The sequence below is a fragment of the Amborella trichopoda genome, chromosome 4 (assembly GCF_054954075.1).
Source record: "Amborella trichopoda isolate Santa Cruz 75 chromosome 4, AtrichopodaSantaCruz75HAP2 v2.0, whole genome shotgun sequence".
Taxonomy (NCBI): domain Eukaryota; kingdom Viridiplantae; phylum Streptophyta; class Magnoliopsida; order Amborellales; family Amborellaceae; genus Amborella; species Amborella trichopoda.
In genome coordinates, this window is record NC_142339.1 from 42,772,608 (window position 1) to 42,789,187 (window position 16,580).

Genomic DNA, 16,580 nt, shown 5'->3' on the forward strand with positions numbered 1-16,580 from the left:
AAAGAAATTTAGGGATATTTCGTCTTTTTATTTAAATATTTTTTGAATCATAGTTATTTAGTTCTCCTTAGAAAATAGACCTGTACCTCAAAATTCAAATAGATATTGTATTTAAATAGAAAATAAAAAATATAACATGGAACTTTGGCCATTGGATTTGGTTATGGGAAATCTCAACCGTTGTGCACCCCTCCAACAGTCCACACGATATGGACATGAATTTTTTATTTTTATTTTTATCGTTTTTTTTTTTGTAGTTACCTAAATTAGAACCTTAATTTTATGAAAACATTTCCTACATGATGTTGTGTTTTTTTTTTTTTAAGGGGGGTTTTAAAGTTGGAAAATGGTTTGATGGAGCTGCATGTCAATTAAAATAAGTAAAGCCTCTCCTTATAACTCATCAAAAATTGCAATTGAAGTATTGAAAACTTTTGCATCGATCATCTCTGCTTGGATGTTATAGTTGTGAAAAAAATTAGGATTTTAAACTCTAAAAATAGTGTATATTGTAACAAATTATCTAAACTGTCCATTTCACCCTAAAAACAATTATTCACAGATCCCAAGATCTATACCATTTTATGAGCTTCAAATTTTTATTGTCGGTATTAATAAATGATTTTAAAACCATGATGGAGATTTCTGTGGCCGAAAGTACTTTCCGGATGCGAATTTGAGGTGAGGCTTTATTTTGTTTTCATAAAGCCTAGGCCTTATAAAAATTTTATCCTTTAAAGCTTGAGTTACTGAATATCTCAAGCTAACCATCGAAAACACGGACGGTCTATGTTCAATTCAACGGAGTGGTATTTCTAAGGCCCTTCCCATAGATCCCATCCTGGTCATGCGCAAAGTAATTCTTTCATTATAAAACTTCCAAGGTGTAGCAAAAATACCGCTCCATGTTTTCCTACAAGGAATAAGAGTACTCAAAAGTTCCCTTACATGTGTGGCAGCAGGAAAGAGGAAATTGATAGGTGATATTGTGCAGTTGGGGGAGTGGATTTTAGGACCAAAACTTTGTGGGGATTATTGATGACTGGGGGAGGTATATCTCTTGCAACCCTAGGCTGTAGGATTTCGACTTATTGAGGTCATATATGCAATTTTTTCAAGGTGAACCACGTAGATCTTGTGTGATTCGAGTACGCTCTTATTTTCATTTTATTTCTCGCTTACGATTTACTATTGTACTCACGCATTTGATATAAGGATTGTATATTATGAGACCATCTACTTTTGCTATAAAGAAGTCACAAACACACCAAGCCATCTAATTTCAAATTGGACAGCTTGGAACGTGTCACAAATTTTGAGATATTCAAGTGCTTGGAGCATCATAAATTTTGAAAAAATTTTCTTTGAATTTTAAACCAAGTCACCCAATTTAAAAATTCAATGGGTAAGAGTGATTTTGACCTCCTTATACCAAAAGCAAAAAGTCACTTTGTACGTTTTTCCTTAGATATATATCCGGCTATATACATCTTCAGTTAGATTCAATAAGGCCCAACCCTAGCCCTATTAAGGTTGGGTCAGGCTAAGGTAAAAAATAATAAATAAATAATAAAGGTTAGGCCAGGACTAACCAGGTCGGCCTATCTTGGCCCTAGCCTAAACCCAGCCCTCATGCCATATTTAGCAACCCAAGCTCTAATTTTTCAGAGCCGGGCTAGGAGACCGTGCCCATCGCCACCCCAATGCATACACGGGTATTAGAGCCAACGCAGCACTGGGGCGGCCTCCAGCATTCATATGACAACCTAAAACCAGAAACTTATATTTCAATACAAGTTGGATGAATAATTTGCCATCAAGAATCAAGAGAGAATGGCTCAAACCCCACTCATCATTTACTTATTATCCATAAAGAGCATCATTATTTTCCACAACAAAAAGAAGTAGCATTCCTGTTTCGTTGCAACAGGCCTAAACCAAAGGAACCAAGTTGAACCTTACGCTTGAGAGGGTTTCTGGATGAGGAAGGCCATGCATTGGACTTGTTTCTGGTTATCAAAAGCAAGGCAGCGTATATAAGCACTTGGATAGGTCCTCTTGCACTCTTCTATCTCTCTCAGCACTTGTGAGGAGTCAGCACACCCAAACATGGGAAGCTTCCATAAAGTCCAGTATCTTCCATCGTAGTAACCAGGCATCCGGCTATTTTGCCTGGACACGTACCCCACCTTAACAACACAAACAAAACCTCATGTCAAAAAAGAAAATGAGAAAGAAAAAAAAAGGTGAGAATTTGCCCACAAATAAATTTCATTTAAAATCATCATGGTAATGTCCTTCAAAATTTGACAGAACTATTTCACATTGGTAAATAACCTATCTCCACATGAGTATCATGAATGGAAACCCTTCATTCATGACAAAATCTACAATGGATATCAAAAGGGAAATCATCTAATATGCTTCACCAATAGGAAAAATGTCTCAAAATATTAGTAGTATGAGAACTTATGGCCTCACAGAGGGCATGTTTGTTTTTTTTGAAAGTATTCTTCAGATTTTGAAAAAGTTCTGCGTATGTTTCACACCTTTCATGAAAAGTTTATGAACTAATCTTTCAACAAAAGTTCTCATTCCTTTGTTAAAAAGTTAAATATTAAGTTCCTAAGGGAGTACAAACTTAATCTTTCGTAACTTTTTTGTTGATCACTATTCACTATGTATAATATTAGTATTATAAATGTGATACAATAAAATATAATATTACTATAACATAATATCAAATAATATAATATTATAATTTATAAAATTATATATTTATTTTATTAATATAATTTATATTATATAATGTATGTTGATTAATACTACTATATATTTATATTATATTATATATTATATATTATATAATACATATTTATTATATTATATATAATATATAAATATTATATGATTAATGATTCTATAGGACCCTCACCCACCCATGTATGTAGGACCCAAAGGATCACCATTAAATTTGACACGGATCCCTAGAAAAGTTATCACAAGGGTGTGGGACTTGACTTTGCTAGAGATCTGTACCAAATTTAATGGTGATTCTTTGGGGTCCTACACATATGGGTGGAGGAAGGTCCTATAGGATCATTTCTCATATTATATATTTATTATATTATTATATTAAAAAATATTATGTATAATATAATAAATAATAATATAAATATTATATACATAATATACAAATATCTTTTATTATACTATATATTATATAAAATATATAATTATCATTTATTAAATATTATATTAGAGTAATGATCCGATGAGATCCTCCCAGACCCATGTGTATAGGACCCCAAAGGATCACCATTAAATTTGACACAGATCTATAGAAAAGTCAAGTCCGACACACATGTGATAATTTTTTTAGAGATCTGTGACAAATTTAATGGTGATCCTTTGAGGTCCTACACACATGGGTGTGGAAGGGTCTCATAGGATCATTACTCATTATATTATGTTATATATTTATATTTAGGGTGTGGTTTCTATAAGGTTGTAACCTTAAACAATCCAATTAAGGTGCACCTCCAAATTTTATCATATCATATAATTGTTGTGAAAAAAATTCTTAGGAATATCTCAAAATCTATTTTCATATAATTATAAATTTTTAAACTCCAAAAATGGTTAAAGTCAAGTAGATCTATAAACATATGAAAATCTTGAAAATGTACGGTCTAAATAATATATTGCAAGGAGCACTATTTATGGGGCTGAAAATCTTTTTTTTTTTTTTTCATATTCATACATCTCGATGTCGAGATTATCAATTAGAGGTCTTTTTCAACATTAAAGAAACCTCTTCCGATGGATTTTTCAGGTTCATATGTAATTCTAACCTTATATAAACTTTTTCTTTATATTTATATGGTTAATGTGTATATGTTATCAAGCATAGTGCTCAAAACTTTCTTAACATTCTAGCATGTTATCAATACTCAAAACTTATTTAAACATTCCAAAACAAAACATTCAACTTTCCAGAAGATATATTTCAAATAAACAAATGCGCCTTGACGATATGACCCTCAATAGAGTAGAATGACAAACGAGGAATCGTGTAACCGACCACAAAGGATAAGTTACATGAAGATAAAGGGATAAACATATTGGGAAAAACGTTTGCTTGTCTTGTAGGAGCAAATTATATACTTAGTCCCACAACACAAAGATTTAAAGAGACGTTCCAAGATTAGCTCTTGATTTTCTTTGAGTTCATAGATGGTAAGAGATTGATTTTTTTTTTTTTTAAAAAAAAATATTTCCATATCCCCTATTTTTAGATTTTATTTATTAATAAACCCAACATTTCAACAAATATCTTCCAACTGCCTGGTCACTTTAAACCTATTTTCTAACCTAAACAAATGTGAAAAAGACATGCCCTTTCTAAACCCAATCCCTCCTCTGTCTTCATTTATATACCCCAAACTTCTCTCGTGCGTGTTTCACTCTCTCTCTTTGTGTTTATCCAAACACCCATCTCTCTTTCTCTTCTTATGTTTATCCAAACACCTCTCTCTCTCCATGTGTTTATCCAAACACCTCTCTCTCTTCTAGGTAACCTCTTGCCACCAAGCATCTCTTTCATTTTGTGTTTATCCAAACACATCTCTCTTTCGGTATTTATCCAAACACCTCTTTCTCCTCTTGGTAACCTCTCACCACCAAACACCTCTTTCTCCTCTTGGTAACCTCTCACCACCAAACACCTCTCTCTTCTGGTGTTTATCCAAACACCTCTCTTTCTCTCCGTATACTTATTGTGTATTTGAGAAGAGAGAGAGCAAGAGGAGAGACGAAATGAGAGAGAAAATGGATGTAGGAAGCGAGAAAGAGATAGAACTTTGGGAGAATGGCTTTTAGAAAAGGCATGTCCTTTTAAGTTTGTTTGGCCTAAAAAAGCACAAGTTTTATGTAGCTCAGGGTGTTAGAAGAAATAAAATCTACAATTTTTATGCTCCAAGATATCTTTTAAAGCTTTGGATCTATTGTGAAATAAAACCTAAAAATAAAGGGTATCAAGATATTTTCCCCTTTTTTTTCCCTTTTTTTTCTCTTTTAGATTGATCATGGGGTGAATAAAAAATGTTCAGAACTTGCTGGCCAATTCTTTAACAAATAGGACTAGACATACAATTTGGTCCTACGCAACCCTAGGCGCCCAAGATATAAAGGAACCCAAAATGTGCATCTTTTTCAAACACTTCAAAGTTGTTTTCCAATTTTCATTTCAATTAGGTATCTCCTAAAAAAATAAAAAATTAGCAAAAGATGGGATTGTATACAATGAGGCCATTTACCTATCATACAAGGAGCTCACAATTACTTAAAACTGTTCGATGTGAAATCTGATAGCTTGGATGTGTCACAAAGTTCGAGAAAATTTCTTTTGAAGCCTGAGCTTAGTCAATGAAATAAATACAACCACCCAATTTCACATCCAATGGTCAAAATTAATTGTGATCACCTTGTACAAAAGGTAAGTGGTCTCATTGATTTCTTTTCTTAAAAAGTTTAGTTTCATTAATGGTAGATCATCAAACAATCCAAATAGTAACAATGTACGTAGGAGATTTTAGGTTTTGTTTTTCTTTTTTTTCTTGAAGAAGTACCAATGAAAAAGCAACCCTTGAGAATGTTTAATGGTATCATTTTACTTCGGTTCAAATGATGGCTTCCCGCGGGAGCTTAGTTTTGGAAGTGTTCATATTATCGACTGTGCGTCTTCATGAATCTCTTTTTTGTTGCTTGATGCTTCATGCCCTTGGAGATACACAAACAAGAAAGGGAAAACTATCGCATCATCTTCAAGGTTTATCATTTTGATTATACTCTTGTTGATTGGCGAAGTTGCCTTTAGGATCTACTTCAAAATCCAAGGCCTTGACCTTGCTTTAGAAGTCACCACACTCCACTAAAGGAAATTAAGTAGGCTTGGCAATGTGCTGGGCCTCGCCCAGACCAGCGTTGACCCTAACCCGGCCCTGGTCTCTAGAGGACCAGCCCAAGCCTGGACTGCCCTTGACCGGGCCAAAGACCCCAAGCCCTTGTTAGGGCTGGGTGGAGCCAAATATAACCCAATAAATAAAAAGAAAAAATGAATAAGGAAAAAAGGGCCGGGTTGCTGAACCGGGCCGCAGCTTTTGGAAAGAAGGAGAACAACATTGTCTACAGTTCTTGAGTAGAAGATCCAAAATCACCCAATGGTATTCCTTTCATTGTGAAGGTCATTTGTAATCACGCTAAAACCCTAGCTACCATTGGGCCGTATTTTGGGTACTTTTATCGGGATTTTTTTTTGTAGGCTAAACTTTCGCTGGAGTAAATGGAGGTTAGTAGGGGTTGGTAGGTTCTGCCTGGACTCAGATCTGGACCCAAAATCCATGCATGGGAACCGGACCCGGAATTTATTTGGAGGACTCATACCTGGACCTAGACTCAACGGATTATATCTAAAGAAATAAAAAATTAGCTACATATTACAAAATATCCCAAAAATGTTTGCCCAAAAATTATTTTAAAAAATACCAAAAACATGTAAATCTTAGATCAGAAGATTTAGGCAATACTTCATCGATTTTCTCATTTTAAGACTAATAAGGAGATTTGTAAAGAAAAACACTAGCATATATAAATTTATATATAGAGAGAGAGAGAGGAAAGTTTATATAAGGTCGCAACGTTGAAATATAGAACTAAAGACGCACCTGAATAATCCATCGAAAAAGGTTATTTTAATGTTGAAAAACCTTAATTCGAGGCATGGACCGGACACGATTTACTATTTGGGTCCAAGATTTGGATCTGGACCCGACCCATCAGGTCGGGATCTTAGACCCATACCCAGACTTTGAGCGGGTTGGGTAGTCGGTTCTGAGTAAATTCCCAGCCCTAGTTCTTAGGTGGTGCTTCACCTATTGTGAGGTAACCCTCGTATTTACAAGAAGCCTCATATTTACCAAATCTTGTAATATTGGATGATAATAGAATCAGTTCTTTGCCAATTGCATGTGAATTTCGCCCCACTAGGGGTGACCCATGTAGAGTTGTGTTGAAAATGTCTAGAATTACGGTATATAGTGTGTTGTAGTTTTGAGTTTTCTATTTTGCTTCTTTTAGTTATATATATATTTTTAAAATTTGTTACACAAATTACAATTCTTAGATGTTTGGATTTCCTGAGTAGATTTGTCAGTTATAGATAAGTTAGTTTCGAGATATTACAGATTTGGTATAAAAGGGGTTTCACCATAACAAGGGCACTTAAGCAAGTCTCAACAATAAAAAAAACAAGACCATGCTTTATAATTTGGAAACATTGATTTGAGGTTGTCTAAGTTGTGGCTACTACCACTCCAATATGTGGCTCATGTCATTGTGTCACATGACAAAAGAGGGTGTGGTTTGTATAAAGCTAAGGCCCTAAACAATCAAAGTAAGGGGCACATTGAAATAGTATTGAAAGATGCCGCTTCAGTACTAAAAAAACTTTATAATGATCTGAAAATTTATTTTCATCTCTACTTATAAAATTTAAAACTCCAAATATAATGCAGATCAAGCATATCTATGAATACTTGAAAATTTGCATTCAAGATGCATTATTTCCAAAATTAAATTTTTTTTTTTTCTTTTGTTATGCCCATGTAGTTCAAAATCAAGATTATCAGATTTGAAGGCTTTTCGGTATCTAAACAACTTCATCTAGTGAATTTTTTATGTTCATCTTAGTTTGATTGTTTAGGGGCCCTTTGGATAACTGGAAATATATTGTCTGTGAAATATATTACTAGCGTAATATATTACTGCGTAATACATTACCTGTAAATTGATTATTACTGTTTGAGTAGTATTTAGATGCAACCTGGGAAATACATTATTATTGTTTGGCTATGTCGGGAAGAAATATAGGAAATGTATTACCAACATTTTACCAACACCTACCTATAAACTATCATTTCTTTCTTTTTGTCACAAAATTCTACTAAAATACAGAATTATCATTTCTTTCTTCTTTGTCACAAAATTTTATTAAAATACGAAATTAAAATCATCATCACACCATTCCAAAAAGATTTCTAATAATAACATCATCACCATGCCTCAAAGATTTTTTAATAATAACTTGTACCATTTTACAGTTATCATGACACTATTTCCGACTTATTTTATATGCCTTCGACACTTACATGGAATCACATGCCTTCTAACATGACATTGGTTTCAACATGATAAGTCATTGGAATAACATAACTTTATTATGATAAGCCTTATTTTTATTTATTTTGTATAGAAGTCTTTCAAATGTCTCTTTATATAATTTCAAATGAACAATAAATTTATGATACTAAATTCAAAATCTCTATGGTATGAGTTAAAAAATAAAAAGAAGTTTGATTAGTAAAGTTTGGTAATTGCAGTATAAAATTTGAGGTATTGGAGGAGGCTAAATATGTATGTTATTTCAATTAAGATTTTAGTAATCTCTTATGAGGATTATGTTATGTGAAATATTTTATTATGATTGTGTTGTGTAATTTATCATTAATTTTGAATTTTTATTTTTATTATTTTTGTTTTTATATGACCTTCAAATGAGGGGACGAGCTTTATTATTATTATTATTATGATTGTGTTGTGTAATTTATGATTAATTACTAATTTTTATTTCTATTAGTTTTGTTTTTATATGACAGCTGATGCCTTCAGAAGAAGGGATGAGCTTAAAAACAGAGGGATTTTTTATGCTAGTTATTATAGAGAGAGGGTTTAGAAGAGAAGATTTTTTAAATCAGTGATAGGATAGGCAAAAACTCATACGAAAGATTTCCCAAAATTAATTGTGTAATAAAATTTTTCACCTATCACCATAAGATTTCCCAAAATTAAATCTCGTAATAGATTTTTTCACCTATCACCACGCGTTCCGCCGATTTGGTTATTTTTTAAAAAAAATCTCTTATAATCTCGTGCGGATTTGTTTTTTTGAAATATCTCAGATAATCTTTTTCCATTTTTTTAGGATACAGTGTAACCATACAGTAAAAATGTCATATTTCTTTGTAATCTATTGTCATGTAATAGACTATCCGTTATGGGCGGTTTGGTTACCTGAAAATCTATTACGTTATAATAGATTACAAGGAAATATGACATTTCCATGTTGTACTGTATAATTATTAAAGTAAGTAGAAAATAAAATTAAGGATATGAAAATGGTAATCTAAATTGATTTGAACAAGTATACCAACTTAATGAGGAACAATTTCTGCTGCAATCCTAATATAAAATTTCTCCATCCCTTTATCCCCAATTTGGATTGTAACCCTCATCTAACACTCATGTAAAACAAAAAAAAATTCTAGATCCCTTTATCTCGAATTTTGATTGTAGCCCTCATCTTACTCTCATATAAAAACAAATTTTTTTAATAATGGGTAAGTGAAAGTAGGGGAAATCTAAATTGATTTGAATAGACGCAGAAGGACAATTTTCTTTAATAAAAAAATTTCTATATCCCTCTATCCCCAATTTGGGTTGTAGTCCTTATTTGAAGCCATCAGCTCATATAAAAATAAAAATAATAATTGATAATCAATGAGAAATTACACAACACAATCATAATAAAAAATACACACAACACAATCATAATAAAAAATACACACAACATAATCCTCATAAGAGATCAATAAAAGCTCAATTGAAATAAGATACCTCTTTAGTCTCCTCCAATGCTTCAAAATTTTATACTGCAATTACCAAACCTTCCAGTTTACTAATAAAACTTCTTCCCATTTTTTAACTTATACCATATAGATTTTTATTTTGGTATCATAAATTTATTGCTTATTTGAAATTATATATAGAGAGACATTTGAAAGACTTCTATAAAAAATAAATAAAAATAAAGCTTATCACAATAAAATCATGTTATTCCAATCATACTATTCCAATGACTTATCATGTTGAAAGCAAAGTCTAATCATGTTAGCCAAACATAACCACATTTTTCATATTTGATTGGTAATGCATTTCCCATGTTTCTATGAGACATAGCCAAACACTAGAAATGTATTTCCCAATTTACATCTAAATACTATCCAAACAGTGACAATCTATTTGCAGGTAATGTACTACGTCAATAATATATTTCAGAGACCATATAATTCCCGATATCCAAACGTATAAACTTTTTCTATCACATCATGCCTCCTAGCACCGAGGAATTAGAAAAACGTGTTAGAGTAAGGCCGATGGTTGGAACTTAAAAAGTCTCATGAAAAGGCGGAAGAATCTTACTAGAATGGTGTTGGCAACTTGCATAAACCTCTTCCTAAAACAAAAGTGGGTATACAACCGCAACTCGCTCAAAGACGGATGGGCTGAACTAAAGTTTTATTGTATTAGCCTGATTAAGTAAACAATCAATTGTTACTTTTAATAGCTCAAATTATCGTTTATAATTAAAAAGAAAAATAAAAATAATAGTTTTGCCTCCTGGACTAGAAAAGAGACTGACAAAGTTTAGCCAATAGATTAAATAAGTATTTAAAAGCTTGAATTGATATGATGAACCGGCCTTCAAGAAACTTGTTTGGATCGGTGAATTTTCAATCCATATCAACGATTTTACTGAGACAATTGGACAAAAAAAAAAAGATATCGAGAACAACAATAAAAACTAAAATTTATAAATAAATAAAATATGGGAATTAAGAGATGCAGCTAGGCTAGATTGCCTGGTTTCCAGGTAGAACCGATCGGTTATGTGGGAAACTGCCGATTCTTATCCAACTTGGAACCATAGAATTCCTGATCTAAATCAATTGATTCTGATCTGGATCGCTATTTTCTCAAACACTATTTTCTCAACCCATCTGACGAGCTTATCACAACCATAGATTTGTGGTTGTCAAGGTTATTATGTTATACATGCCTATAGGACAAAAGCACACGCACCTCAAAAGATCATCCAATGATGCTATGCATAATCGTGCTATTATTCTAATCAATATTGATCATGCTATTATTCTAATCAATATTTAAGAACTTAGTCCTACCCAGTGCTAGGAAACCAAATGATATGATAAAGCACATCGTCGGCCCACTCATCTATTTATATGAATCCTCCCTCAAAAAATTATCTTAAATATTGGTTTTAGATTAAAATTTTTTCGCGAGTGACAATCCATACCATGGTGAATATAAATATAAAAATATTAAATTTAAAAATAAAAAATTATTTAAGGTATTTTTTGAACCGTTGATTTATAGATTTGCTAAGAACACCACCTTTTTCTATGTTTGGGAGGTGCATTGAAATGTCAAATCGGTTAAAGGTGAAATAACGTTTTCTCTCTATACACATCAATTTTCTCCTTTTAGTACAAAATTCTCTACAGTTTTTAGAACTATTTATAAACTTTATAAACTTGATGTTTCTATATTTATAAACATTATGTTTCTAAAAAAGAGACACCTCTAGTACTCTAGATCTTGTTATACTTGTGCATTTCTATTAATAATATAGTTTGTCTCCGGAAAACAAATTTGCCTGGAGACCTTAAATGCACACTGATTCATAGTTAAAAGGAAAATATTGTCTCATGATAGCGATTCATTTGTGCCAGGAAACAAGAAGATTGAGGTTCCTCAATTGGATTGCATAATAAGGTTTTGTAACTCCCCTTTTATTGCCCCTTTCACCAACAATTTTTAACATTCTATGGAGCAGTTATTTTGACTTTCATCATCTCTAACATAATATTGTTTAAAATGTAGTGACTTGCACTTCGGCCCGCATTGTTATTATCCGATGTATAAAACATGGTTTGGTGATCTTGATCACCCCTATGGATTTTCGTTTTGCTGAACCGAATATAACAAATTTTTTTAAAAAATGAAAAATAGGGGACCGGTTCTCCGATGCAACGGGTGGTTATATTAAAGAATTGGCCGTGTAATGAGAGGAATTGTTCGGTTCCCGATATTTAATGGGAGCTATACTGTTCCCGATATTTTATGAGAACCGGTTCGGCTTTAATAATTTTCAATCCGAATAGGGCGATGACGATCATATTGATCTTTTTTAAACATTGTTATTACCACTTTTCTAATACAAATCAAAACTAGATTGGGCTTCCTCAATGTGCTATAATTCAAGTTTTTTAGAACCCCCTAGTACTCCCCGGCCATCAAGTTTCAAAGATAGACATGTGTGGTCCCTCCACTCAAAGCTTATTGAGATTTTTACAATACTTTGAGATGAGCAACAGCAGATGCTGAATTTCAACACTTTTAACTATTAGTGGAGATGACGGTGTGACGTGCCCTAAAAATATCGCACCTTCGTAGTATTATTTGTTTGAAATACACTAGTTAGTATTTCAAACTAAATATCCTTTTTATTTAGTGTTTTGGAAAAACAATGTATTAAAAAATATATATTGTCTTTTTATACAAAGCACAAAGACGTGTGTGAAGGAACAAGGGTGTTTTGATGACACACTCTGCACTCACTATCTGTTATATTTTATTATATTTTTACGAGGCTCAACTTAAGTTTGAATGTTGTTGGTAACCAAGGTGAAGTGAGCTTTGGATGCGGTTTGCAACAGCGCAACTGCAGTGAAAACGGGTTGTAGCTGTTGAGGCGCATGTACATGGTATCGTTGTAGCGGGTGAGGAACATGTATTTGTAGCTGTTGCGAGCGAGGGGGTTGGGCAGACCAACTACAAGGGTGGGTGGTACTACCTAGCTAGTATAGGTACTTAGGCAAGCGCCAAGCCTAGCTAGTACAGGTTCTTAGGCTGGCACCTAAGGTACATCACCTATCTAGGTGAAAGAATACCCAGGATCTAAGGGACATCACTTAAAAAAAATACCCCCCATCTAAAACAAGATTACTGGATACCCCTTGCTCCCTTTCGAACTTAGACCACTCAGGTTCTAGCCTGCCGCCTAGGCGCTAGGCAGCCTAGACCCTTCCAACTGCTTAGCTGCCGCCCGGCGTTTTTTACATTTCTCTCTATATAAGAAGTAGTCGAACTCCCATTTTCAGAAAACTCTCTATTCAGTTTTCGTTCTGTAGGCTTGCCTATTGCGTTTAATACTAAGTAGTATTTGTGTGACCTTCTGGTTTTAGATATCCTAAAGACTGTTTTGCCTGGTGAACCTTTTGCACACCATAATTTAACAGTAAAGGTGCAAAATATAATCTCGAGAGAGTGCTTTAGCGTGGCTTCAGCCCTGTTTCACCCACAAATTTTTCCAGCACTTCTTCCAGCAAAGTTCACAAAATCCTTACATCCTTTTGAGTCTCCATGTTGGAAACTTATTTTATGAGTATTTGCGGTTTTCCTTCTCACCTACATTAGAGATATCGTACTAAATTATACAAAGAGACAGTTTACTTTTAGTCCCAATTATTCTTGTCCATCGGATTTCAAATTAAATGGTTGAAAGTGTATCATTATTAAGCACATATTTCCAAAATATATTCTTGAACTTGGTGATACACCCCCAATTTGATATCTAATAGCTATGAGTAATTATGACCCATTTGAAACAAATATAAATAGTCATAATATACAATCCCTTATATTATTTATTGAAACTGATATACATTAATCATTTTCTCATTTTCTATTAAATAACAAAAAGGGAAAAAAGATCTTGTTAACGTAAATATTGAACGAATTATATTCAAAATATATTGAACAAATATTGTATATACTCAGGTTTGTGTCGCAGTTGACATTGGCAATGTCATATCTCAAGTTTGATTTTTATCGCTAAACTATACAAAAAAACTAAACATTGTATATTTTGTATATCAAGTATGATTTTTGGGAAGCCACTCACCATTTGATCTTAGATCAGACATCTCAAAGTATTTTATTTTTAGTTTTTTTTATATAAATTTAAGAATATGAAATTTGGTACGTGTCATCTTCTCATTGGGACGCACCTATAAAAATATTAAAAATAATTTTTCGATAAAATATAATGATCAAAATACCCCTTGAAGCTTTTAAGGGTATTTTGGTTATTTTATTTTATTGGAAATATTTATCTTATACTTTTCGCTAGTGCGAGTTTGATAGAGGATTGGACGTCCAAAATTTGGTGGTAAAATAGTTTATAGAAAAAAAAAATTAAAAATAAAATAATATAGAGATGTGACATTATAATTGGGACAATCTTAGCCTTCCATTCAGAATGCATGCAGGGTTGGATAAGGGGAAATATATAAGTTTTATGCTGCAGGAAAAAAAAAAAATGCCAAAAGATATTCTACTACCTCAGGAGTATACTCTCAACTACTCCCTCTTGGTAAAATCCAGACTATGATTAATTCTAGATACTAAAGTTTTTGGGGATATAACCTCTTTAACAGGTAGATTAACCTCAATAGAGAAAAATCTAATTTTTTTAAGGGACAATAAAAAAAAAAAAAAATCTAATTGCACCCTCTTGAAAACAAATATTGTATATTTTCCAAACATCAATCATTTTACATTATTTTGGATACGTTAATAAAATTTAACTATTTCAAAAAAAAAGAAAAAAGAGAAAGAAGAGACCATTAGGGGCTTGACTGGCAACTAAGTAATTGCAAGTTTCGGTGGTTGATTAAACTAGCATTTATAGCCGTTTATTTTGGAAGCCGCCGGTTAAGATGCCATTCACCAAAATTAGTGATAAGCACAATATCAAAGTAGGCAGTGAACGCATATATTGCTAAGTAAATATTATTTTGGATCGAGTACCAAATTAAAAGAGGAGATCGTTCTGTTTGATATACTAAAATAAGGGCCCAAAAAAGAAAAAAAAATCTTTATGTAATCTGATTATTTTCCTGAATTGAATTTATAGGTGATAGATAAAATGGATCAATAACGGATTAAAAAAAACCAAATAAATGGAAGAAAAAGAGGAATAAATACCTCATCGAATTCCAAAGAAGGGATCCATCCCTTTGAGATCATGTAATCGATCTCCTTCGCAATCGATTCATCAGAGAGTGGGGGCAAGTAAGAGAGAGTCTCAAATTTCTTGTTGCTGATCGGATTCCATGTCTGCAAAAATTTCCATTAACAAAAATAAAAGGAAAAAGAAGAAAAAAAAAAGATTAAGACTCAAAGAAAACCAGTGAGGCATATATACTGAAAAGACCAAAAAAGAATCGGTAGAGAGAGAAAATTTGGTATTATAGTGGACTGACCTTCATGCAGCGAGTCCTTCCACCGTTGGAGACGGTTTTTTGGCGAAAATTGGTAGAGAGTGAAAGAGAGTTAAGGGCGGTTTTGGTAGTGAGTTTGGGGGCGTCGGAGAGGAACGCCGTCGCTGAGGGGAGGATTCCGGCGGCCATTTTCCGTTTCCGGTTGTGGAGAGAAAGAAAGAGGGGTTTTTTAAGTGGAGGTGGTTTGTGAGTGACGGTGGGCTGGGCGGCGAGGAGCCAGTTTCTGTTGGGGAAAAAGACACCGAAAAATATGGGCTGGGGGACGGCTAGTACGAGGCGAAGCTGGTTTTCATTTTTTTTTTTATGGTTTCGTGATCCCGCGGGGTATACTGTCCATTTGATCCCTCAGATAAAAGGGCAAATTATAGGGGAAAAGTTTATGTAGAGCTGAGGCTCTAAATAATCAAATTAGAGCCTACCTATAAAATTTCACTAGAAGAGGCTGTTTTGATACCCATATATCCTTAAATTGGTCATCTCGATGTCAAGATGCATAGACATGAGAAAAAATGGATTTCAAGTATTGGAAATAATATATTTTGTAACGTATATTTGGACCGTCAATTTTCAATATTTTCAAGTTTTCATAGATTTATCAATCTACACTATTTTTAAAGCTTTAAATTCTATAAATAAAGATAAAAATATATTTTAATGTCATCACAAAGATTTTCAATATTGAAACCATATTTCTTGAGACTATTTGAAAGTAGGCTCTAATTTGATTGTTTAGAGCCTAGGTTCTATACAAACCACAAAAAAATATAGATACCCCCAACTTAAACTTCCCCGCCCCCCCCTCCCCCCCATCCTATCCCGATTAGTTTATTTATTATACCTCAAACCCCAACCCTATTTTTCTTTATATCTACCCCCAAGTAAAATAGTCAACAAGTTCAAATACCAACATTTGTTCTCTCTCTTCCCCTTTTGAAAAGATCCGTGATATGCAACTAATTTGTCTAAAAATGCACTTTCTCTCTCTATCTCTTTTTCCACTATCTCTCACATTCTCTCTCTTTACCCACCTACTCATGTTATCTCTCTATCCATTCTTTCTCTTTCTATCTACCCACCGTCACTCTCATTCTCTCTACACCAAATGATACAAGGCTTGAAAATACGGTCCGGCACAATTGGTGCCGGAACGAATTTGTTTTTTACGGTCTGACATAAAATGTGCTAGACCGCACAAAAAAAAATCGTTCCGGTACAAAGTGTACCGCACAGGTAACTTTCCACAAGTTTTATGGCTAAAAAATGTGGTCCGGGACAAAATGTGCTAGACCGCAAAAACAAATTTCGCCATAAGTTTTA

General features: G+C 33.2%; 1 protein-coding gene across 2 annotated transcripts; it reads right to left on the reverse strand.

Moving 5' to 3' along the window:
- Positions 1–1,834: 1,834 nt before the first annotated feature.
- On the reverse strand, positions 1,835–15,481 carry LOC18446483 (ribulose bisphosphate carboxylase small subunit, chloroplastic). 2 transcript variants are annotated; one of them, XM_088865291.1, is made up of 4 exons: positions 15,246–15,481; positions 14,968–15,099; positions 9,733–9,767; positions 1,835–2,189 (listed from the first exon to the last, which is right to left on the reverse strand). In XM_088865291.1, the coding sequence occupies exons 1-4, from the start codon at positions 15,390–15,392 to the stop codon at positions 2,078–2,080; spliced, it is 426 nt and encodes a 141-aa protein (XP_088721417.1). In that variant the 5' UTR covers positions 15,393–15,481; the 3' UTR covers positions 1,835–2,077. The 2 variants fall into 2 exon arrangements, with proteins under 2 accessions (XP_088721417.1, XP_006856657.1); XM_006856595.4 differs by lacking the exon at positions 9,733–9,767.
- Positions 15,482–16,580: the final 1,099 nt, after the last annotated feature.

What these genes read in the sequence shown, in the direction of transcription:
- LOC18446483 (XM_006856595.4), bottom strand. Translation starts at nt 15,392, where the DNA reads ATGGCCGCCGGAATCCTCCCCTCAGCGACGGCGTTCCTCTCCGACGCC. An exon ending in GAAGGACTCGCTGCATGAAG is followed by an intron (nt 15,100 to 15,245) that starts GTCAGTCCACTA and finishes AAATTTTTGCAG; the next exon opens with ACATGGAATCCGATCAGCAA. An exon ending in CTTCTTTGGAATTCGATGAG is followed by an intron (nt 2,190 to 14,967) that starts GTATTTATTCCT and finishes TGTGTTGTTAAG; the next exon opens with GTGGGGTACGTGTCCAGGCA.